General features: G+C 40.1%; 1 protein-coding gene across 1 annotated transcript in view; it reads left to right on the top strand.

The window, feature by feature from the left end:
• Window positions 1-11175: 11175 nt before the first annotated feature.
• Window positions 11176-24263, top strand: part of LOC126236134 (targeting protein for Xklp2 homolog) — a 132342-nt gene continuing 119254 nt past the window's right edge. The window contains exons 1-2 of the mRNA XM_049945214.1: window positions 11176-11386; window positions 12075-12165. Of these exons, the coding sequence (XP_049801171.1) occupies window positions 11356-11386; window positions 12075-12165 (122 nt within the window). The 5' untranslated portion in view covers window positions 11176-11355. The remainder of the gene's footprint in view (window positions 11387-12074; window positions 12166-24263) is intronic.

Here is a 24263-nt window from a genome sequence, read left to right as displayed (position 1 = left end):
AATTCCCACCTTTTTGCAGTTTCTTCAGTTTTAGTCTACAGTTCATAATCAATAGATTGTGGTCAGAGTCCACATCTGCCCCTGGAAATGTCTTACAATTTAAAACTTGGGGTTCCTAAATCTCTGTCTTACCATTATACAATCTATCTGAAACTTGTCAGTATCTCCAGTCTTCTTTCATGTATACAACCTTCTTTTATGATTCTCGAACCAAGTGTTAGCTATGATTAAGTTGTGCTCTGTGCAAAATTCCACCAGGCGGCTTCCTCTTTCATTTCTTAGAACCAATCCATATTCACGTACTATGTTTCCTTCTCTCCCTTTTCCTACTACCGAATTCCAGTCACACATGACTATTAAATTTTCGTCTCCCTTCACTATCTGAATAATTTCTTTTATTTCATCATACATTTCTTCAATTTCTTCGTCATCTGCAGAGCTAGTTGGCATTTAAACTTGTACTACTGTGGTTGGCATGGGCTTCATATCCATCTTGGCCACAATAATGCGTTCACTATGCTGATTGTAGTAGCTTACCCGCATTCCTATTTTCCTATTCATTATTAAACCTACTCCTGCATTACCTCTATTTGATTTTGTGTTTGTAACCCTGTAGTCACCTGACCAGAAGTATTGTTCCTCCTGCCACCGAACTTCACTAATTCCCACTATATCTAACTTTAACTTATCCATTTCCCCTTTTAAATTTTCTAACCTACCTGTCCGATTAAGGGATCTGACATTCCACGCTCGAGAAAATAGATTAAGGAAAGGCAAACCTACGTTTCTAGCATTTGTAGACTTAGAGAAAGCTTTTGACAATGTTGACTGGAATACTCTCTTTGAATTTCTGAAGGTGGCAGGGGTAAAATACAGGTAGCGAAAGGCTATTTACAATTTGTACAGAAACCAGATGGCAGTTATATGAGTCAAAGGGCATGAAAGGGAAGCAGTGGTTGGGAAGGGAGTGAGACACGGTTGTAGCCTATCCCCTATGTTATTCAATCTGTGTATTGAGCAAGCACTAAAGGAAACAAAAGAAAAATTAGGAGTAGGAATTAAAATCCATGAAGAAGAAATTAAAAATTTGAGGTTGACCGATGACATTGTAATTCTGTCAGACACAGTGCAGGACCTGGAAGAGCAGCTGTGTCTTGTAAGGAGGATATAAGATGAACATCAACAAAAGCAAAAAGAGGATAATAGAATGTAGTCGAATTAAATCGGGTAATGCTGAGGGTATTAGATTAGGAAATTAGACACTTAAAGTAGTAAATGAGTTTTGCTATTTTGGGAGCAAAATAACTGAGGATGGTCAGAGTAGAGGAGATATAAAATGTAGACTGGCAATGGTAAGGAAAGCGTTTCTGAAGAAGAGAAATTTTTAACATCAAGTGTAGATTTAAGTGTCAGGAAGCCATTTCTGAAAGTATTTGTATGGAGTGTAGCCATGTATAGAAGTGAAACGGGATGATAAATAGTTTAGACAAAAAGAGAATAGAAGCTTTCGAAATGTGGTGCTATAGAAGGATGCTGAAGATTAGATGGGTAGATCACATAACTAATGAGGAGGTATTAAATAGAATTGGGGAGAAGAGAAATTTGTGGCACAACTTGACTAGAAGAAGGGATCGGTTGGTAGGACATGTGTTGAGGCATCAAGGGATCACCAATTTAGTATTGGAGGGCAGTGCGGAGGGTAAAAATCGTAGAGGGAGACCAAGAGATGAATACACTAAACAGATTCAGAAGGACGTAGGTTGCAGTAGGTACTGGGAGATGAAGAATCTTGCACAGGATAGAGTAGCATGAAGAACTGCATCAAACCAGCCCCTGGACTGAAGACCACAACAACAACGACAATAAAACCACAGTCTAACATAACAGTCACGACACTCACTGCTGTAAAAGTTGTTACCGTTTGACAGAAGGAGCGACACTAGCGCTCTAAGCGGTGAGCAAGGTGAACATCAGACGTTTCGTAAGCATAATGTTTGTTTTGCATCCATTTCGCCTGTTGCCAGAAGTACGACCTTCGTCTTTATATTATTCTAAGGGGAACAAGCAACTGCCAAATAGTGGGTGAAATTCAAAACAAACATTATGCTTACGAAACGTCTGATGTTCACCTTGCTCACCGCTTAGAGCGCTAGTGTCGCTCCGTCTGCAAACGGTAACAACTTTTACAGCAGTGCGTGTCGCGACTGTTATGTTAGACTGTGGTTTTATTGTCGTTGTTGTTGTGGTCTTCAGTCCAGGGGCTGGTTTGATGCAGTTCTTCATGCTACTCTATCCTGTGCAAGATTCTTCATCTCCCAGTACCTACTGCAACCTACGTCCTTCTGAATCTGTTTAGTGTATTCATCTCTTGGTCTCCCTCTACGATTTTTACCCTCCGCACTGCCCTCCAATACTAAATTTGTGATCCCTTGATGCCTCAACACATGTCCTACCAACCGATCCCTTCTTCTAGTCAAGTTGTGCCACAAATTTCTCTTCTCCCCAATTCTATTTAATACCTCCTCATTAGTTATGTGATCTACCCATCTAATCTTCAGCATCCTTCTATAGCACCACATTTCGAAAGCTTCTATTCTCTTTTTGTCTAAACTATTTATCATCCCGTTTCACTTCTATACATGGCTACACTCTATACAAATACTTTCAGAAATGGCTTCCTGACACTTAAATCTACACTTGATGTTAAAAATTTCTCTTCTTCAGAAACGCTTTCCTTACCATTGCCAGTCTACATTTTATATCTCCTCTACTCTGACCATCCTCAGTTATTTTGCTCCCAAAATAGCAAAACTCATTTACTACTTTAAGTGTCTAATTTCCTAATCTAATACCCTCAGCATTACCCGATTTAATTCGACTACATTCTATTATCCTCTTTTTGCTTTTGTTGATGTTCATCTTATATCCTCCTTTCAAGACACAGCTGCTCTTCCAGGTTCTGCGCTGTCTCTGACAGAATTACAATGTCATCGGTCAACCTCAAATTTTTAATTTCTTCTCCATGGATTTTAGTTCCTACTCCTAATTTTTCTTTTGTTTCCTTTAGTGCTTGCTCAATACACAGATTGAATAACATAGGGGATAGGCTACAACCGTGTCTCACTCCCTTCCCAACCACTGCTTCCCTTTCATGCCCTTTGACTCATATAACTGCCATCTGGTTTCTGTACAAATTGTAAATAGCCTTTCGCTACCTGTATTTTACCCCTTCCACCTTCAGAAATTCAAAGAGAGTATTCCAGTCAACATTGTCAAAAGCTTTCTCTAAGTCTACAAATGCTAGAAACGTAGGTTTGCCTTTCCTTAATCTATTTTCTCGAGCGTGGAATGTCAGATCCCTCAATCGGACAGGTAGGTTAGAAAATTTAAAAAGGGAAATGGATAAGTTAAAGTTAGATATAGTGGGAATTAGTGAAGTTCGGTGGCAGGAGGAACAATACTTCTGGTCAGGTGACTACAGGGTTACAAACACAAAATCAAATAGAGGTAATGCAGGAGTAGGTTTAATAATGAATAGGAAAATAGGAATGCGGGTAAGCTACTACAATCAGCATAGTGAACGCATTATTGTGGCCAAGATGGATATGAAGCCCATGCCAACCACAGTAGTACAAGTTTAAATGCCAACTAGCTCTACAGATGACGAAGAAATTGAAGAAATGTATGATGAAATAAAAGAAATTATTCAGATAGTGAAGGGAGACGAAAATTTAATAGTCATGTGTGACTGGAATTCGGTAGTAGGAAAAGGGAGAGAAGGAAACATAGTACGTGAATATGGATTGGTTCTAAGAAATGAAAGAGGAAGCCGCTTGGTGGAATTTTGCACAGAGCACAACTTAATCATAGCTAACACTTGGTTCGAGAATCATAAAAGAAGGTTGTATACATGAAAGAAGACTGGAGATACTGACAAGTTTCAGATAGATTGTATAATGGTAAGACAGAGATTTAGGAACCCCAAGTTTTAAATTGTAAGACATTTCCAGGGGCAGATGTGGACTCTGACCACAATCTATTGATTATGAACTGTAGACTAAAACTGAAGAAACTGCAAAAAGGTGGGAATTTAAGGAGATGGGACCTGGATAAACTGAAAGAACCAGAGATTGTACACAGTTTCAGGGAGAGCATAAGGGAACAATTGACAGGAATGGGGGAATGAAATACAGTAGAAGAAGAATGGGTAGCTTTGAGGGATGAAGTAGTGAAGGCAGCAGAGGATAAAGTAGGTAAAAAGACGAGGGCTACTAGAAATCCTTGGGTAACAGTAGAAATATTGAATTTAATTGATGAAAGGAGAAAATATAAAAATGCAGCAGTGAAGCAGGCAAAAAGGAATACAAATGTCTCGAAAATGAGATCGACAGGAAGTGCAAAATGGCTAAGCAGGGATGGCTAGAGGACAAATGTAAGAACGAAGAGGTATGTATTACTAGGGTAAGATAGATACTGCCTACAGGGAAATTAAAGAGACCTTTGGAGAAAAGAGAACCACTTGTATGAATATCAAGAGCTCAGATGGAAAACCAGTTGTAAGCAAAGGAGGGAAAGCAGAAAGGTGGAAGGAGTATATAGAGGGTCTATACAAGGGCGATGTACTGGAGGACAATATTATGGAAATGGAAGAGGATATAGATGAAGATGAAATGGGAGATATGATACTGCATGAAGAGTTTGACACAGCAGTGAAAGACCTGAGTCGAAACAAGGCCCTGGGAGTAGCCAACATTCCATTAGAACTACTGATGGCCTTAGGAGAGCCAGTCCTGACAAACTCTAGCATCTGGTGAGCAAGATGTATGAGACAGGCGAAATACCCTCAGACTTCAAGAAGAATATAATAATTCCAATCCCAAAGAAATCAGGTGTTGACAAATGTGAAAATTACCGACCTATCAGTTTAATAAGTCATGGCTGCAAAACACTAACTCGAATTCTTTACAGACGAATGGAAAACTAGTAGGAGCCGACCTCAGGGAAGATCAGTTTGGATTCCGTAGAAATATCGGAACATGTGAGGCAATACTGACCCTACAACTTATCTTAGAAGTTAGATGAAGGAAAATTAAACCTACATTCCTTGCATTTGTAGACTTAGAGAAAGCTTTTGACAGTGTTGACTGGAATACTCTCTTTCAAATTCTGAAGGTGGCAGGGGTAAAATACAGGAAGTGAAAGGCTATTTACAGTTCGTACAGAAACCAAATGGCAGTTATAAGTGTCGAGGGACATGAAAGGGAAGCAGTGGTTGGGAAGGGAGTGAGACAGGGTTGTAGTCTCTCCCCAATGTTATTCAATCTGTATATTGAGCAAGCAGTAAAGGAAACAAAAGAAAAATTCGGAGTAGGTATTAAAATCCATGGAGAAGAAATAAAAAGTTTGAGGTTCGCCGATGACATTGTAATTCTGTCAGAGACAGCAAAGGACTTGGAAGAGCAGTTGAAAGGAATGGATAGTGTCTTGAAAGGAGGATATAAGATCAACATGAACAAAAGCAATACGAGGATAATGGAATGCAGTCGAATTAAGTTGGGTGATGCTGAGGGAATTAGATTAGGAAATGAGACACTTAAAGTAGTAAAGGAGTTTTGCTATTTGGGGACCAAAATAAATGATGATGGTCGAAGTAGAGAGGATATAAAATGTAGACTGGCAATGGTAAGGAAAGCGTTTCTGAGTAAGAGAAATTTGTTAACATCGAGTATAGATTTGTCGGGAAGTCATTTCGGAAAGTATTTGTATGAAATGTAGCCATGTATGGAAGTGAAACTTGGACGATAAATAATGTGGACAAGAAGACAATAGAAGCTTTCGAAATGTAGTGCTACAGAAGAATGCTGAAATTTAGATGGGTAGATCACATATATAATGAGGAAGTATTGAATAGGATTGGAGAAAAGAGAAGTTTGTGGCACAACCTGACTAGAAGAAGGGGCTCGGTTGGTAGGACATGTGTTGAGGCATCAAGGGATCACCAATTTAGTATTGGAGGGCAGCGTGGAGGGTAAAAATCGTAGAGGGAGACCAAGAGATGAATATACTAACCAGATTCAGAAGGATGTAGGTTGCGGTATGTACTGGGAGATGAAGAAGCTTGCACAGGATAGAGTAGCATGGAGAGCTGCATCAAACCAGTCTCAGGACTGAAGACAACAACAACAAAGATAAGTCGTAGGGTCAGTATTGTCCCACGTGTTCCAACATTTCCACAGAATCCAAACTGATCTTCCCTGATGTCAGCTTCTACCAGTTTTTTTCCATTCATCTGTAAAGAATTAATGTTAGTATTTTGCGGGCATGGCTTATTAAACTGATAGTTCGGTAATTTTCACATCTGTCAACACCTGCTTTCCTTGGGATTGAAGTTATTATATTCTTCTTGAAGTCTGAGGGTATTTCGACTGTCTCATACATTTTGCTCACCAGATGGTAGAGTTTTGTCAGGGCTGGCTCTCCCAAGGCTGTCAGTAGTTTTAATGGAATGTTGTCTACTCCCGGGGCCTTGTTTTGACTTAGATCTTTCAGTGCTTTGTCAAACTCTTCACGCAGTATCATATATCCCATTTCATCTTCATCTACAGGGTGTATACATGCACAAGGAAAAAAATTCCGGATTTCTCCCGGATTTCCCGGTTAAAAATACACTTTCACCTGGGTGAAATCTTACATTTTCCCTGTTAACTGACAGTATATTTTCTTTCGGAACTGTATAACTAATAAGTCCTTTGAATGATTATTGTTTTATACATGGGAGTAGAACTTCCTGGCGCTTTAGAAAACCAAAACACATGGAAAAATCGCGTTTTGGAAAGACCTTTGATGTGCAGCAACATGTACAATGCATATTTTCGTATTACAAAAGTATAAATTCGAATTCCACCAAACACCGCATGTTACTTTCCGAAGCATTGAAATCGAGATTGCGATGCGCTTTTGTAAGCTAGTCATAGGTCATGTCACGTGATCTCGCCAGCCGATGACAGCGGGTATTCAGAGCTTAGAACACGTGATGTAGTCAGCCAATAACATCATCAGTGTTAACTAGTGCGAACACACAAACAGAAGAAGTTAATGGTTTAAATTAATATACATAGTGTTGATGGACGAAATGCAAAGCTTTCACATATAATATTGGTCTGTAAGATTAATACGCTGCAAGAGAAGCTAAGCTTTCTTTTATGCACATAATACAATTTCAGATATATCACACGAATGTGCCAGTAAAATTTTTAATAACGACATAAATGTCAGATCTTCTGGCCTCAAAATTCATCTAAATGGCTCGTCATCAAAGAGTTGGTTTTTAGATGAGTGTCAAACGCTCAGTGATTTAGGAAATTCATCGCACATAGCTCTGTCGTAACTGCCAGAATGGTACTTTGAATGTAACGATTTTCAAACCACAATGCTCAATATTTTCCCGTGACCTGTTAGAAATAGGTTCGTTTCTGCAGTTGCCAGAGAGCGCCAGATGACAGGCGTCACAGCGCTTGCGCAGCTACGATCTCGTACGGAGCCTGTATGTTTGTTCATGCAAAGCATTAAAAGATCATACATTATATCATAAAATAAACAAGACATCAGAGGATACTCCAACAGCCTTGGAATTTCGTGAACCATACTAAAATGTGCACATTAAACTGCACATTAGTATGTCCAGAATCCCAGTTAAGTAGGCCAAGACCTGATATTAAGGTTTGCAATGTGGTTTTCAGGATGGAAATTTTCTTGGATTACCAGTGCTAAGTTATCACATGTTTGGTTCTTTATTATGGCATAATGCCATATGCACTAGAAGTTGAAAAACGTGCACTTGAAATGCAACGAACAGTGTGTGGAATTAAACACTTTATTTCAAATATATTGTCTGCCTCAGCGGAAAAGATTCATAAAAGAAAATTTCTTTAGCAAACCGACAAAAATAACTTCATTGTTCTGCAAGGCAATTAATGATCGACTGTCAGAAAGGTGGAAATAAAATAAAATCTGCAACTAACAACACATTTTAGCCTTTCGTAATTATGTGAATGTATTTTAATTCACTTGGTAGCTCCTGGCCACAGAAATCTGTTTTGTCTTCATTTGACGTGAGAGCAGTAAACGAAGAGGAAACAGCAAAATCACTAAATGTAAACACGGGTCACGTGGAGACTACCCACATCCCCACTGTAACTCAGACTGCTCTGCATCAGCCCCGTATCTACCATATTTCCGAACAGGGGCAATACCCGCCAGTCCTTCGAGTGTTTGAGATAGAACATCAAAAATTTTAAAAAATCGAATTTTCAAAAAACGTTCATTTTGTAGCGCACATCTTTCTGAAGAGTCTGATGCATAAGACATATGTTTTCGAGGAAATGTAAGACATGTTATATGGTCGTTAAGTGTGGCAAAGTGCAGTGCCTCACCAACTCACACAGCATTCTTCTATCGCACGTCACTGTACTTCGCTCTGTGGAATTCAGAGGTGTATGTTTTGTAATGGATGCCATCAAACAATATTCAGGACAGTGGAAATTAAAATGTCATGTGGCGCTTCTCCCGCTTACAATCGGCCGGTTTGACATTCTGTTCCTCCTTTTTTTTTTTTTTTTTTTTTTTAAAAAAAAAGAACTCTTCAGAAAATTTTCACTCTTCATTCCCTATCAGCTAACAACTTGCTGTTTTGTGTGACATAAAATTTAATATAGGATACATAAACCCAGTAAAGACATGACACAAGCAAGACAATACACATTTTGCAATCCTTAGCTCCTAGAATTTTTTTCTGTCTAATATTGGGTGCATCTTTACATGGCGTGCTTTCCTTTCTGTGAAAGAATCTATTACCTCATCAAAGTTCGTCAAAAGTTTTGCTACATGAAAAGTCGAAATGTCGTTGTCTAATACTGAAAAAGCTGTTAATGCAATTAGGACCCAAGACTGGTGTGGTTTACTTGTGATGTCCCCGTTTCTTCTCCTTCCTCGTTCCAACAAACAGTATTGTTATATTGTATTCTGGAGTATTGTTATCACTAATTCTGTAACTATTCCTGCCAATGTCAAAGCTTATTCGCAGGTTAACTCCACCGGTTTAGTTATCCCGCGATTATTCTCCGGTTAGGCGTTGCTACATCTTCGTACAACGCGTTTTCAGCGCTTCTTCCAGAATAGAACTTAAAGGGGCTGCTAGCCGGGGACTGTACAACTGGCGCTTACTAGTATAGCGACCTGGCCAAAAATTTTCTGTCAAAATTTCATTTTCTTGGATACACGGAGAAAGTTATACGTAATCTTTCTTACCTGTTATTCGTTTATTCCCTCTCCTGTAGTCTGAATCTATGGATTTAGCTAGTAATTATAATAACGCTCATCATTCACAAACCCAATCAACCACACAATCAGATAGCGGTTGGCATTCATCCGTTCGGCCTTACCCCGCTTAGCTCGTATAGCCCCTTTTGTCTGTAGGAAAGTTTGTTTCTACATGCGACGGGGATTCCCCTGACAGAGACATCATGTACACTATACACGCATTCACAAATCAACTTACGATACATTCAGAACTCAACTTGTGTTCAAAAACCGACAGGGATGCGTTTCAAAGTCATATGAATAATCGATAGACTAACGTGCGATGGGTACTAGTCGCTTTGTGAAACAAGGATTTTTCCCCTCAAGAGTATGAATAAACCAGCTACGTAACTTATAAAGGCAAGTGATATTGCATTCTAATTCTTTGAGATAGATGTCACAGTTCAGATGCACTCGAGTTTTGGTAGTTTTCGATATGATATGGCACTTTATAGTATTACAGAACCTGATGTACATTTTTGCGGTGATAGTCTTGCAAAAATACTTGACAGTACGCTAGTATTTTTGCAAGTGTCCGAAAAATACCGACTTTGCCACACATTAGTGATTATATTCCTGCTAATTCGTCCTTTTTTCTGCTATTTCTGCGTATTTATTTACTCGTTTTTGCGATCTAAAGCACAATTTTTCTTACTGGTGACTCTTTTAAGTAGTATTTATTCATCGCATTTTACGTACTTGCTCCCAGTTTATTAAACAAATATTTCTCAGTGAAAGAAAGTAGCGAATATGATAGCCACAAGTTGTATATACGAACCAGATAAATTTCGTTTTACAGGTGGTTTTCGTGTGGGTACTTTTGGTAGTAGGTGCTGTGGAAGATTAAAAATAGTTGGTATAGCATCTACCTTCAGCCACACACGTCCAAATTTTTCTCTGTCCAAACAGTCCTCTTCAAATTGTTTTGAACATACTTTGGAATATTTTGTGGGGACAAAATTACTCCTCCTTATTTTCTGGAGCCAGATCTTTACTCGTTGTTCGTCCTTCGGGAAACTAAAATATAAATCACACATAATCCTTCTCCATGTCCTAGAAACACTTAACATGGTCTCCTACTGTAACTTTATAGTAAACAAAAAGGTTTGGACACACATATTATACGACGACGATTACAGACTCCCACTCTATTGAATTTATCTGTCTCCCGTCTTCCAAATCTGTATACATTATCGACAAGTCACTGATAAATGCATGGAGGATAGTATTTGCTGAAACAACTAACCATTCGTTTTCTTGTTCCATTAGCAAATTTATGAGGAAGCGATTGTTTGTAAGCTTTTGTACGACCCGTAATATCTATTATATAGTCATAAAATCGTAGAAAAATAGGCCTACAGAATCAAGCCTTAATTATAATGCGTCTCGAAATTTTTAAACATATACAGTGTCCCTTACTAATATGATAACTATAATTAGAGCTATATGGTATGTACCCATGAAAAGTTACTATCCCTCCTTTCACATATTTTTCTTTAGATCCGTAGCAACAACAGTAATTCACCAACGCTATTACACTATCAACAAACGGTGAAAACACAACAAAAACTATTATTATTATTATTAACTTCAAACTCTGCACGAAACACACACGCACAGCGAAGTCTCGAAATTCGAAAACAAGTGACAATCCTGGTTTAATGTTGACAACATGCGCAGAACGCAATGATCACTCCAGAGATATTTACTCTATGGCTGAGTAGTTAGATGTTGCAATTGTAATGTCTAGGGAAGCCTGAAATAAATTCTCGAAAGATTTATTTTTGAGTATAGCGACCATAATGGGGATTTATGGTTTTTACGTAATGATACATTCATTTCAAATTAAAGTTCGTGAATTTCGCGAAATGAGTGTATTGGCAGCACTTAATCCCACCAAAGGCGTATCTATTTCGCTTTTGCACGATATTTGAACTGGTTTTTCAGTTAGAACGTCGTTTGTTGTGTTGTGTTGTGTTGTGTTCAGTGTTGTTGAACATGAGTGACAGCGGCATAGATTGTGTCGAAGGTGAATGTGTTTTGTCGTTTATCTTAGTTTCACGATTTATTTTATAAGTGAGTTTTGTTGGTGGAGTTGAAGAGAGAGTGCAAGTTTCAGTTGTAAGATTGTTGCTGTGTATTATGCTTTCTGTGAAATGCAAGAAATTCATTTGCAATTCTAATTTCTCAAAATAGGCCAATAATCAGTTATGGTGCTCACTCTCAAGTTTTGTAGCGCGTGTTACTAACGAATATTTCTCGTCTAAATATTTTCACCTTGAAACTAGATTAAGGCTAATGTAACTTGAAGTAAAAGCACAAACATGCTACAATCCGTAGCCTGATTTACTCTTAAGGATGTATATTATTATAAACCGCTTGACGCGTAATACATGAAAGCGACACGTCTTCCCCGTGATCCATAAAATACTAAAAGTAGAAATTAATCGGTTACTGACAGTAAATGAGAGGATCTTGAGAGTGGTGCTTTGTGCAAAAGGAAACGCTACGCATCTGCTGTGGTTCGGTTTTATGCAGTGATAATTACGTGTCAAATGTAATGGTCGTAGAAGTTTAATTTCTGATAAAATTTTGAATTTTATTGACTACCTTTTGTAGGAAAGTCACTATCAAAGTATGGACTGCTCGATAATCAGTTTAGGTTCTCTAATGTGATATGTGAAGTACGCTAATGCATAATTTCAATATTATTTCAGGTGAAAGAGTGCACTTAGGCAACTTCAGTTCACCTAAGGTGCTCTGTGATGAACTGAGCTCCATTGCCATTGATGGACAGTTACCTAACGGGTAAGGCAGTGCTGCCATAGGCTATGTGTAATGTAATAGATGCAGAATTTCAAAAAGTCTGAAAAGATACTGTGTAAGTTGAGTTTGGTTTCGTGGCATGTCGTTTCGAGTAGATCGTAACTCCCTTCTGGAAAAAATTGCGAATCTTTGACAGAGAAGAGGACAGGTTGCCCAGTAACGTGTAGCCTAACCTGAGATTTGTATGTGATGAGAAATCTTAGAATGCACTCCATATATTATTTGTTTAAATTTTGTTTTCTCTACTGCACATGTGAATTAACAACTAAAGAAGACAATGATGCCGTTATTAAGAAAATAGCCTAGACCTGTTACTGATAGGATCCAGATTGGTATGTGCAGTACTGTAAGTTACCTCCATTCATAGAAAACAGCTGTTGCATGGTGTGCCTTGTCTTCGTAGATATGTTGTAAAAATGAAAAGTATGTATTCTGTTTATGTTCAAAGAACAAAATGTCACACACTCTTTGAAAGAAGTGAACATCAGGTACTTGTAAGTGGGTTGTGCTGTGTCAGTTCAACTGGGGCTCCAGCTAATAGTCAAAAATTTGGATGAAATTTAGCACACCAATACTACCACATGTGGAATGCTCATGTACAAAGCATAAGGCTCCCCTGAGAATCAGTTCCAGTATTATAGCATACGACCTGGAAAATGCAATATACATTTGGCAATCAGTCTTCAGAGCCAGCTTCAGGGCTCAATAACTTAGGAAATATTCCTCACAATGCAGTGAGATTTTTACGACCTAGTAACATCCACGAACACAAGCACTACATCAAAACAGTAATAACATACTTATGAGGGGAAAATAACAACTGTCCACCATGCTAAATATAATTAAGTCAAGGAGAGGCTGATACTTTTTGTAGTAACCGAGCGAGGTGGCGCAGTGGTTAGACACTGGACTCGCATTCGGGAGGACAACGGTTCAATCCCGCGTCCGGCCATCCTGATTTAGGTTTTCCGTGATTTCCCTAAATCGCTCCAGGCAAATGCCGGGATGGTTCCTTTCAAAGGGCACGGCCGACTTCCTTCCCCGTCCTTCCCTAATCCGATGAGACCAATGACCTCGCTGTCTGGTCTCCTTCCCCAAACCAACCAACCAACCTTTTTGTAGTAAACCTGATCCTGATGTGGGCCAAACACACATACATGTTGACATATTGAGTTACGTGCTCAGGAAAATACAAAAAATTGACAAATCACCTGTAGCACAAAAGGGACAAATGATGGCAAAGTCAAATTTCTTGTGCTGCATAAGCAGGCCTAGCTCATAATGTAATGGTCTCAACATTTCAATTTGTTGTTGCAAGACATTTGTGCACCGTGAAAATTGGCAGAGATGTATTTCGTGATGTGATCATTGTCGCAGAACACAGTTTTGGAAAAAAATCTTAAACTTTTCTACCTCTTCTTATTCCCCCCTCCCCATTGTTTAATCACTAAGAAGCAACATATTGGGATATTAACACAACCTACCATTCATGTTTGATGCATCTTAACTGCCAAAAACCAGATGCTAGTGCTTATAGCAAATGTTTTTTCATGCTGTAGCTACTGTACTCGGTATATCAAGTGGCAAATTGTACTGACACAGTTGTAGGAACTATAACATGTTGTGACTATCTTCAATAGGACTCCAACAAATGTCTACCAAACATGGCCAGTGAAATTATGGTGCCATGAAGTTCAGTAATGCATTACCTTCTGCTTTGCAGCATTCTGCGACACATCTTAAGTGCTATTTGTCATCATAAATAGCAACAACATAGCAACCTAATTGTAAGTGAACAACAAAACTATTTTTACAGATGTCCATCACAAATAAATAAATTTTAACAAAGGGGAATATACTTTTTATCTGGAATCATCAAAACTCGTTTGATTTTTTTTATGTTGTCCTCCACGAAGACCTGGGATATCACATTTAGCCTACTGTTTGTTGCCTGGCATAACCCTGTGTCTCTAAATTTAGACAACACCAGGCTTTCAATTGCTTTTTGTGAAGTTTGTTACATTTGGCACATAACATTGTGCAGTTTAACACACAGGAGAAAATAAGTTATACTGAAGAAGTTTAACCAAATTATGATGTAACTGACTGACTGACTGACTGACTACTCCTGCTGGTAGGTGCTGATACCATCTATCCTTCCTGATACCAGTAGTACCAGTTTTATATTTACAACACTTTAAATTTTATTCATGGTTTTTTGCACTGAGTAACACTGGCGTCAGTATGATCCTAATCTAAATTTGTATTTCTTTTACGTGATATTCATGAAAATAAAATGAGTGTTACAGTAAAAAACTGTAATGTATGTTTTTTATTAGTTCACTCACATATTGTGAATATATCTGGTGTAAATTACTTCTGGTTTGTATGACCCCAGTGGTTTTCAGTGAACAAAGAAAAGTTGATTTTTTACAAAACAAATTTACAATTCACAAAAATGTTAAGTTCATCATCTTGTCGCAAACATATGTGCAATGTTATGCATAGGTTTTATTTTCTGTCTAATAAAGCTTTTCATATATAAAATTGGCTTTTGCCTCATGCTGAACAGTGTATCGTTAATTCATACATTCTATTTCTATCAATAACATGACTTCCAGTTACAAAGTATAAATAACGTGTACATGTGCTTTTTATTTAAACGGTTCGTGAGCACCCAAAGCATCAGTTTTTACACTTTGTTTTATAATGCCTTTTTTGAGCTGTTGCTTATGAATTCTACATTCTACTAAAGTTTGTAGTTATTACTGATATTGTATTGAATGATAAAGTCTGCAAAAGGTAATCATGTAATTGATTCAGAACTATACCGAATCTTTGACACATATACCGGAAAGTGGTATTCCAAGATTCATTATATGCATTTTGGTCTACCATATTACATTGTAAACAGTGAAAAATAGCTGTGCATTATCCCTAGTAGGGTCTCACTTTAAGGCAGTCACATATGAACAGTCCAGCAGGCCAAATGACTTTACACCTTTACGATTTAAACAGTTCTGGCAGGTAAATTAAGGTTCCATTTTTTTCATAAACATGGTTGTTTACCGGGAAACCTCAAGTTTGTTGCACACCCACCTGTTTGCTATGTTCCCTAAAAAGAAATTGTAACATTAACTGAATAGAATTGGGGAGAAGAGGAGTTTGTGGCACAACTTGACCAGAAGAAGGGATCGGTTGGTAGGACATGTTCTGAGGCATCAAGGGATCACAAATTTAGCATTGGAGGGCAACGTGGAGGGTAAAAATCGTAGAGGGAGACCAAGAGATGAATACACTAAGCAGATTCAGAAGGATGTAGGTTGCAGTAGGTACTGGGAGATGAAGAAACTTGCACAGGATAGGGTTGCATGGAGAGTTGCATCAAACCAGTCTCAGGACTGAAGACCACAACAACAACATTAACTGTGTATTATGATCTTCATGCATGCACATAAGTGTGCAGTAATACTTTCTCTCAAGATGAAACACTCATTCCTTGGTCTTATTTCTATAGAAACAAGTACCTCAGTGAGGAGAGAGCAGTCTTCCTTACAGCAAAAAATTAAGCCATTGCTTTCTGAGTGCGCATTAAGTTTTTAGGTAGAATATATTTTTGCTAACTCCGTGGAGCACTGGCATTGTTGGCTTCTATTCTCATCTTTCAGCTTCCTACAGGGGTACCCTTGTAGTATATTCACTTATGTGTAAGATACTTTGTGTTTTTGGATCTGTGTGAAGCAGAATTGTGTGCTTTAATATAGAAAACATTTACTCTGAGTATTAATAGCTCTTGTTGAATACTTCTCTGCAGAAGTGTGTGTTGTGACGGTTATTGTCTTAAATGAAATAGTGAATTGTGTGCATCTGTTGTGATGACACACACACACACAAAGTGTGTGTGTGGTGGGGGGGGGGGATGGGAAGCAGTACAAGAGGTTTGGGAAGGGTAGCTAAAAGTTTGGAGGGAGGCAGCAGATGTGCTGGATAGGAACACAGGTGGGAGGATTAGAGGTGGATGAGGTAGGCATGCAACACATGGGTACTGGAGCTGAGGCATGGCTCATGTCGAAGATGGCATGCATTGGGAGGGGGTGACAGGACGGAGGAATGTAAACCTGTTGAGTAGAGGGTGTGGTACCAATGGGTTAGCAGGTTGAGGCCAGGAGGCTTACAGGAGTGGAGAATGTGTTAGGGTCATTCCATGGTAACTCACGTTACAAAGTGATGTTTATAAGTTTTGGACAATTGACAGAAGGAAATGTTTCTATTAAATATTTTTTATGCCTCAAAACATATTTTGTACAGAATGCTCTATAAACCTATATCACAATAATTGTTACATTATTATATTTATAAAACCAAATCTTATAATTATTCTTGGTAACTCATGTTACATTTCCAAGAAATGGCTTTTGCATATGATGAAGAAAATACAAGTATCTGCTTTGTTTTATGTGAACATTTCTTGTAAATTTTACACATAATACCAGATGATCTTATAGCATCATTCCATGTCAGTTCGGCCAATTTGAGAAAATGTTCCAGCTGATAGTCTCAGATTTGGCTGAAATTTAGCACACCAATGCTACGAAGTGTGGAACACTCATGTACAAAATTTTAAGTTCCCGTGCCAATTAGTTCCAGAATTATGGCTTGTGAAAGAAGGTGGCGTGACCTAGAAATTGCAACCCGCATCTGTCAATCTTATCTTCAGACCCAACTTCAGGTCTTAATAACTTTGGAACTATTCCACAAAGTCCAGTGAAATTTTTACAAACCAGTAACATCCACTTGAGAACACACTCTATGAATCAAAACACCAACATATTGCTGAGGGAAAATGAAAAATTCCAAAATGTAATTTAAAAAATGTAATACGTTAAAAGGTACATATTGTAGGTGCCCTCTATGCCAAATATAATTCACTGAAAAAGGGTATAAATTTTTTTGTGGTAAGCTTAATGTGGCCTAAACACAAAGAACTCATCTTGCCCATATCAGTCACATAAACAGTTAGATGCACACAAAACTACAAAAATTTGAAAAATTACCTGAAAAATGTGGATTTTCTAAGTGTGGTAGCACAAAAGGGACAAGTGATATCTAAGCCAAATTTCAAACACTGCACAAGTAGACCATAATATAATATGTGGCAAAATTTCAACTTGTTATTGCAAGGCATTTGTGTACAATAAAAGTTGTCAGACATGTATTTGGTTACGTTTCTTTTAACACGATTTAGCAAGTAATAGTGATGATTCAGACAGCTTGTTTCAGATAAAGCTGCAGAGGCAGAAGAGTGTACTAGTGGTGCTTTTGTTCAAACAAGTTGCAGTATTGGTAGAGCACAAGCATCTAAATGTCATAAAACAACATATGGAACAAAATGTGGCATTCGCTTTGTACTGTATGATCTGGATGAATTGGACCAAGATTTGTTGCTATGGAGAACCGGGATACACCCTGAAGTACAGTTCCAGGAAACTTTAGTGTTTATCATCATATGAAAGTGTTTCTGGATAAGTATTCTTTCCTACAAAGAAGTTGTTTTGATCCATTTCAGATTCATAAGAAGACAGTGAAGTGTAGCCTCAGAGAAATTGATATAAAATCAGTATTGAAAGTGAATGAGTGCATGGGACTTAACATGAAACCAGGACAAAAGTTACGTTCCAGGTGTGTTACACTGCTAAAAAATGAAGAATATTCTGATAATTTACATGACAGTGACGAAGAATATCAGCCACCTACAACCACAGCGGATTAGCAATTAAATACTTCAGTGACTGCTCTTGGTTTGTCTCCCATGAAGACACACAAAGTTGGGAAAAGAGACAGGCCCAGCTATGGTAGAAGAAAACTGCAAGAAGCTAAAATGGAATTAAAACAAAATAGCTGACACACTAATGGGGGAAGAGGAAGGACCATCTGCTCCAAAGGAACAGAAATCATGCCATAAATGTTCTGATATGGACAAAATTGTGCATGATTTGAAAGAAAAATGTGCCATATCCACACGCCAGAAAAAAGTAGCTATTCTTACCCTTGCACCCTCCAGCTGGTCTATTGACTACACTGCAAAGGAATTAAATGTTTCTACATATATACGGTAAAGCAAGCTAGAAAATAAAAGCAACCCAAGGAGTGCTTCCACAACTTCAGCAGGCTCATGTTAAGCAATTGAGTTCAGAAATAAAGGTGCTAGTGTCAGAGTTCTATGAAAATAATGACTACAACCGAATAATGCCTGGAAAAAAAGACTATGTAACTGTGAAAATGGGAAATGTACGTGTACAGACGTTAAAAAGACTGTTGCCGTGCAACATATCAGAACTATATGTAGAATTCAAGCAAAAGTATCACAATACCAAAGTAGGTTTATCATCTTTTTCAATCTTCAGCCAAAATGGGTTGTGCCTGTAAGTGCAAGGGGCACACACAATGTTTGTGTATGTAAGACCCATCAAAATGCTAAGCTGATGTTTGCTACTATAAAGGATTCTAGTCTGGATTACAAAGGTGCAATGAAGCTGCTAGTGTGTGACATGAGTTCCTACCAGTGCATGATACACAGGTGTGAAATGTGTCCTGGTAAGGGAAATCTTGCAGAACACATGAATAACAAACTGTATGGTGAACTCCTTATGGATGGCAATGAACTTGTTTCTTATCAACAATGGACACACATGGATCACACAAGTCTTGAAACAAAGCAAAGTACAGTGGAAGATTTTGTTGAAATGTGTTGTCAAAAAACGGACAAACTGACCACACACAGCTTCACAGCAACAGCACAATCGGCTTATCTCCAGTTTTGTAAGGATAATTTGAAACAAGATGAAAGTATAGTAATACTAGACTTTTCTGAAAATTATGCATTTATAGTTCAAGATGCCATCCAAGGATGTCATTGGGACAACAGTCAAGCAACTCTCCACCCATTTGCGATTTTCTATAGAGGTGAATCAGGTGATGTGTCTGTCATGAACCTGTGCATTTTTAGTGACTGTTTAATTCATGATGCCATTGCAGTTTATGCTCACATTCGCACTGTCATGGCATATGTGAAAAACAAGCTGCCTCTCATATATTTCGCGAAATACTTCAGTGATGTGGCAACTAGTCAGTACAAAAACTGTAAAAATCTCAAATTTATGCATGCAGTACCATGATTTTCAGATTCACGCAGAATTGAATTTTTTCCCAACAAGTCATGGTAAAAATATACGTGATGGTATTGGTGCTACCATTAAGTGCATGGCATCATGAGCTAGTCTGCAGCACTCTACAGAAGGTCACATTCTAACACCTCTTCAATTATTTACCTGGGTACAGAAAAATATCTCTGGCATACAATCATTCTATGCTTTCAAAGATTAGCTGAAATCAGTCGAAGAGTTGCTAATAAGCAGACTAGAACATATTAAAACTGTTGCAGGCACAAGGAGCCATCATCACTTCTCTCCAGCGGACTCTGACAATGTGCAGATGAGCAGACTGTCCGGTTATAACTATAGGTCCATGCACAACATGTGTCTTCACAGTGTGTCTGACTCAGGATCAAGAAGCAAAAGCAGCAACATACAACCAGGTTGCTATGTTATTGCTGTTTATGATGACAAATGGTACTTAGGATGTGTTGAAGAGTGCTGTGAAGCAGAAGGTGATGTATTTGTGAACTTCATGGCACCAGCAGGACCAGCAAGATCATTTCGTTGGCCATGTTTAGCAGACAGGTGTTGGATTCCTTTTGAACATATTCTTATGACAGTTCCAGTTCCTACCACAGTGTCAGGAAGACAGTACAATTTGCCACTCAATGTACAGAGTACAGTAGCTAAAGTGTGGGAGAACTTCTGTTCGAAGCACAATCAACTGGTTTTTAGCAGTTAGGTGCAGTAAACATTAATGATAGCTTGTGTTAATCTGTCTATATGTTGTTGATTAGTGATTAAACAGTTGTGGGAGAGGATAAGAAGAGGCAGAACAGTTTACGATATGTTTTTACAAAATTGTGTTGTGGAACAATGGCTACATCATCAAATACATCTGTCAACTTCCATTGTACACAAATGTCTTGCAATAACATGCTGAAATTTTGAGATATGTATCATTATGGTCTACTTATGCAGTGTGTGAAATTTGGCTTGGATACCACTTGTCCCTTTTGTGCTACCACACTTCGAAAATTCATGTTTTTCAGGTAATTTTTCAAATTTTTGTATTTTAGTGTGCATGTAACTCAGTTTTTGTGAATGATATGGGCATGATGAGTTCTATGTGTGTTTAGACCGCATTAAACTAGATCTTGCCGGACCCTCAGACACAGTGGATATAGGCTGCTCAGGCGATAAATCGGTGGCAGCAGGTGACTCTGAGGTGTAAACTGCCTCATTGAATGAACCATGCCTTCATCCTCCAGTGGAATTGTGGCGGTTTTTCCACCGCCTGGCCGAGCTACGGCAACTGTTAAGCTTTACACCTGCTATCTGCATTGCCCTCCAGGAAACCTGGTTCCCAGCAATGCGGACCCCTGCCCTCTGCGGCTATAAGAGATATTTACAGGAACCATAGAGACTACAATTGAGTGTCAGGTGGAGTTTGCGTGTATGTCCTAAACTTGGTCTGTAGTGAACATGTGCCCCTTCAAACCCATCTTGAAGCTGTGGCTGTCAGAATAAGGACGACACAGGAAATAACTGTCTGCAATGTATATCTTCCTCCAGATGGTGCAGTGCCCCTGAATGTATTAGCTGCACTGATTGATCAACTCCCTAAATCTTACCTACTTCTGGGAGATTTTAATGCCCATAAACCCTTGTGGGGTGGCACCATACTGGCAGAGGCAGAGATGTCGAAACTTTACTGATGCAATTCGACCTCTGCCTCTTAAATACTGGGGCCGCCACACATTGCAGTGTGCTCATGATAGTTACTCGGCCATTGATTTATCAATTTGTAGTCCAGGACTTCTCCCATCTAGCCACTGGAGAGCACATGACGACCTGTGTGGTAGTGACCGCTTCCCCATCTTCCTGTCACTGCCTCAGTGTCAGGCACACAGACACCTGTCCAGATGGGCTTTGAACAAGGCGGACTGGGGAACTTTCACCTCTGCTGTCAATGCTGAATCTCCCACGCACGGTAACATGGATATGATGGTTGAGCAGATGACTAGCGCAATTGTTTCTGCGACAGAGAACACAATCCCTCGCTCTTTAGGGAGCCCAAGGCATAAGGCAGTCCCTTGGTGGTAGCTAGAAGTCGCTGAAGCAGTGAAGGAACGTCGGTGAGCTCTACAGCGACATAAGCTGGAGCACCTCTCAGCTTTTAAATGGTTTCTGTGCCCATGTTCGCTACCTTATCGAACAACAGAAGGAGGAATGTTGGGAGAGATACATCTCCACCATTGGGTGCCACACGTCACCTTCCCAAGTCCTGGCAAAGATCAGATGTCTTTTTGGGTACCAGGCCTCAACAGGTGTCCTCTGTGTTACCATAAATGGCGAGTTATGTACCAACGCAAATGCGATTACCGAGCACTTTGCTGAACACTTTGCTCGAGCCTCTGCGTCAGAGAATTACCCCCCAGCCATTCGCACACTCAAACAGCGACTGGAAGGGAACATCCTCTCTTTCACTACACGCTGCAGAGAATCCTATAATGCCACATTTACAGAGTGGGAGCTCCTCAGTGCTGTTGCACATTGCCCAGACACAGCCTGGGCCTGATCGCATCCACAGCCAGATGATTAAACATCTCTCATCTGACTACAAGTGACATCTTCTCGTCATCTTCATCCAGATCTAGTGCAATGGTGTATTTCCATCGCAATGGCGGGAGGGCACCATCATTCTGGTGCTCAAACCTGGTAAAAACCCGCTTGATGTGGATAGCTATCGGCCCATCAGCCTCACCAATGTTCTTTGTAAGCTGCTGGAACATGTGGTATGTCGGCAGTTGGGTTGTGCCCTGGAGTCACATGGCTTGCTGGGTCTATGTCAGGGTGGCTTCTGCAAGGGTCGCTCTACCACTGATAATTAGGGTGAGTCCGGTGACCAGTGTCCAGGCAGAGGCCGGAGTCACTCCATTGCTGGTTAGGCGTACACAATTGCTGGCCAGTTGCGTTGCACAAGTTTGTAGTTCTGCGCATCCGAATTACCGTCTCCTTTTCCCACCCACGGCGGTTCATCTCCCGCATCGGCTGCCCAGGTCAGGGCTTCCAATTGCAGTTCGTGTCCAGTCCCTTCTTTCCTTACTGGAGTCCTTACCTTCACAACCTATTCTTGAGGTGCATTCATGTACACCTCCGTGGTGTACACCTAGGCCGCGGCTTTGCCTGGACCTTTCACATTTCCGTAAGGACTCTGTTAACCCCGCGGCTCTCCGCTGCCACTGCCTCTCGATTCTTGACATGTATTGAGGCTGTGAAGTGGTTTACACCGACGGCTGAGTGGCTGATGATCAGGTTGGCTTCACTTATGTCCATGGAGGACTTACTGAATAGCATTCCTTGCCAGATGGCTGCAGTGTTTTCACTGTAGTGCTGGCGGCCATTTCTCATGCTCTTTAGTGCACCCACTCATGCTCTGGCGAGTCATTTCTTCTCCATATTGACTCCTTGAGCAGCCTACAAGCTATCGAACAGTGCTACCCTTGTCATCCTTTGGTAGCGACCATCCAGGAGTGCATCTATGCCCTGGAACACTCCAGTCCGTTCAGTGGTGTTTGTCTGGACCCCAGGTCACTTTGGCATCCCAGGCTGGCCAAACAGGTTACGTGGAAACTGCTTATGGAGATAGGTTTTTCTGCAACTGACCTGCGTTCAGTACTAAAACGCAAGGTTTTGAGGCTTTGGGAGATGGAATGGCATAACCTCAGTACGCACAACAAACTGCGTGCCATTAAGGAGACTACGAATGTGTGGGAGACCTCCTTGTGGGCCTCTCACAGGGACTGTGTGGTTTTGTCGGCTCCGAATTGGCCACACTTTGGTGACACAAGGCTACCTACTGCACTGTGATGACCCACCTCAGTGTCGGTGCGTTGCCTGGCTGACAGTGGCCCATATCTTGGTGAGCTGTCCTTTGGCTGCCCTGCGATGGACTCTTCAGTTACTGGACTCATTGCCATTAATTTTAGCTGAAAATGCCTCGTTGGCTAATTTAAGTTTTCGCGTGTGCCCTTTGTCCCTTTGTGTTCTCCACTCTAATGCTTTTAGGCTGGATGTTTTAATGTCACAGAGTGGCTGGCTTTTCCTTTTTATTTTTTATTTATTTATTTATTTATTTTTTCGTCTGCCCATAGTAGTGTTGGGTGCCCTCCTGTCGTTCTTCTGGTTCTTCCATTCTCCTGCTATTGTGCTGTACATCTCCTTTCTTTTCTTCTCTCCTTTGTATAATTATTTTACGGACAACAAGGGATCGATGACCTCGCAGTTTGTCTCCCCCCCCTTTTAAACTAAATAACCAATCCTACAGTGGGCTCTCAGAGCCACTCACTGATGCCTGTTCCCCAGGTGTTCGTGGGCCCTTCTGGTGCTTTCATCGCGCCCACTTCAGGGGTATTGGCTCACCACCTGTGAGGAACACCAGTCCCTGTCACCCAGCTGGAGGGGCCTCATCTTCCTCCACCATCTCTAGCTAGGAAGAGGTCCCTCGGGACTCTTCCTTCCACGGTACTTGCTGTTTCACAGCGAGACACCTCTGCTGACTGAAGAAACCACAAGCTGCTGGCCGCCGGTCTTCTCATTCTTCCTGTCCCTGAAACCAATTCAGGGCACCTTCCCAGTCCTTGTCTTATAAGGAGAACAACAAAAAGAAGTCCTCCATGACGAAGGCCCTCACTCCAGCAGACTCTGCATGTACTACTTATGCACCCAATGTGGAAATCCCAGTGGCCCCTGAGACACCAGATCTCCCCATGCAGTGTGTTGCGGAACCTATGTCCTCTGACATATGTCGGTGGCAGCACATGACCCTGGGTCATAACCTGCTCCGCTGCCCCTCTTGTCGTCTCGTACCCCCACAGTATGTAGACAGTCCGATCCTCCAGTGGAATGGATTTTTCCACCGCC

Source organism: Schistocerca nitens, chromosome 2 (genome assembly GCF_023898315.1).
Source record: "Schistocerca nitens isolate TAMUIC-IGC-003100 chromosome 2, iqSchNite1.1, whole genome shotgun sequence".
Taxonomy (NCBI): domain Eukaryota; kingdom Metazoa; phylum Arthropoda; class Insecta; order Orthoptera; family Acrididae; genus Schistocerca; species Schistocerca nitens.
Note: the sequence above shows the minus strand (reverse complement) of the source record. Positions and strands in the feature narration are given on the sequence as shown.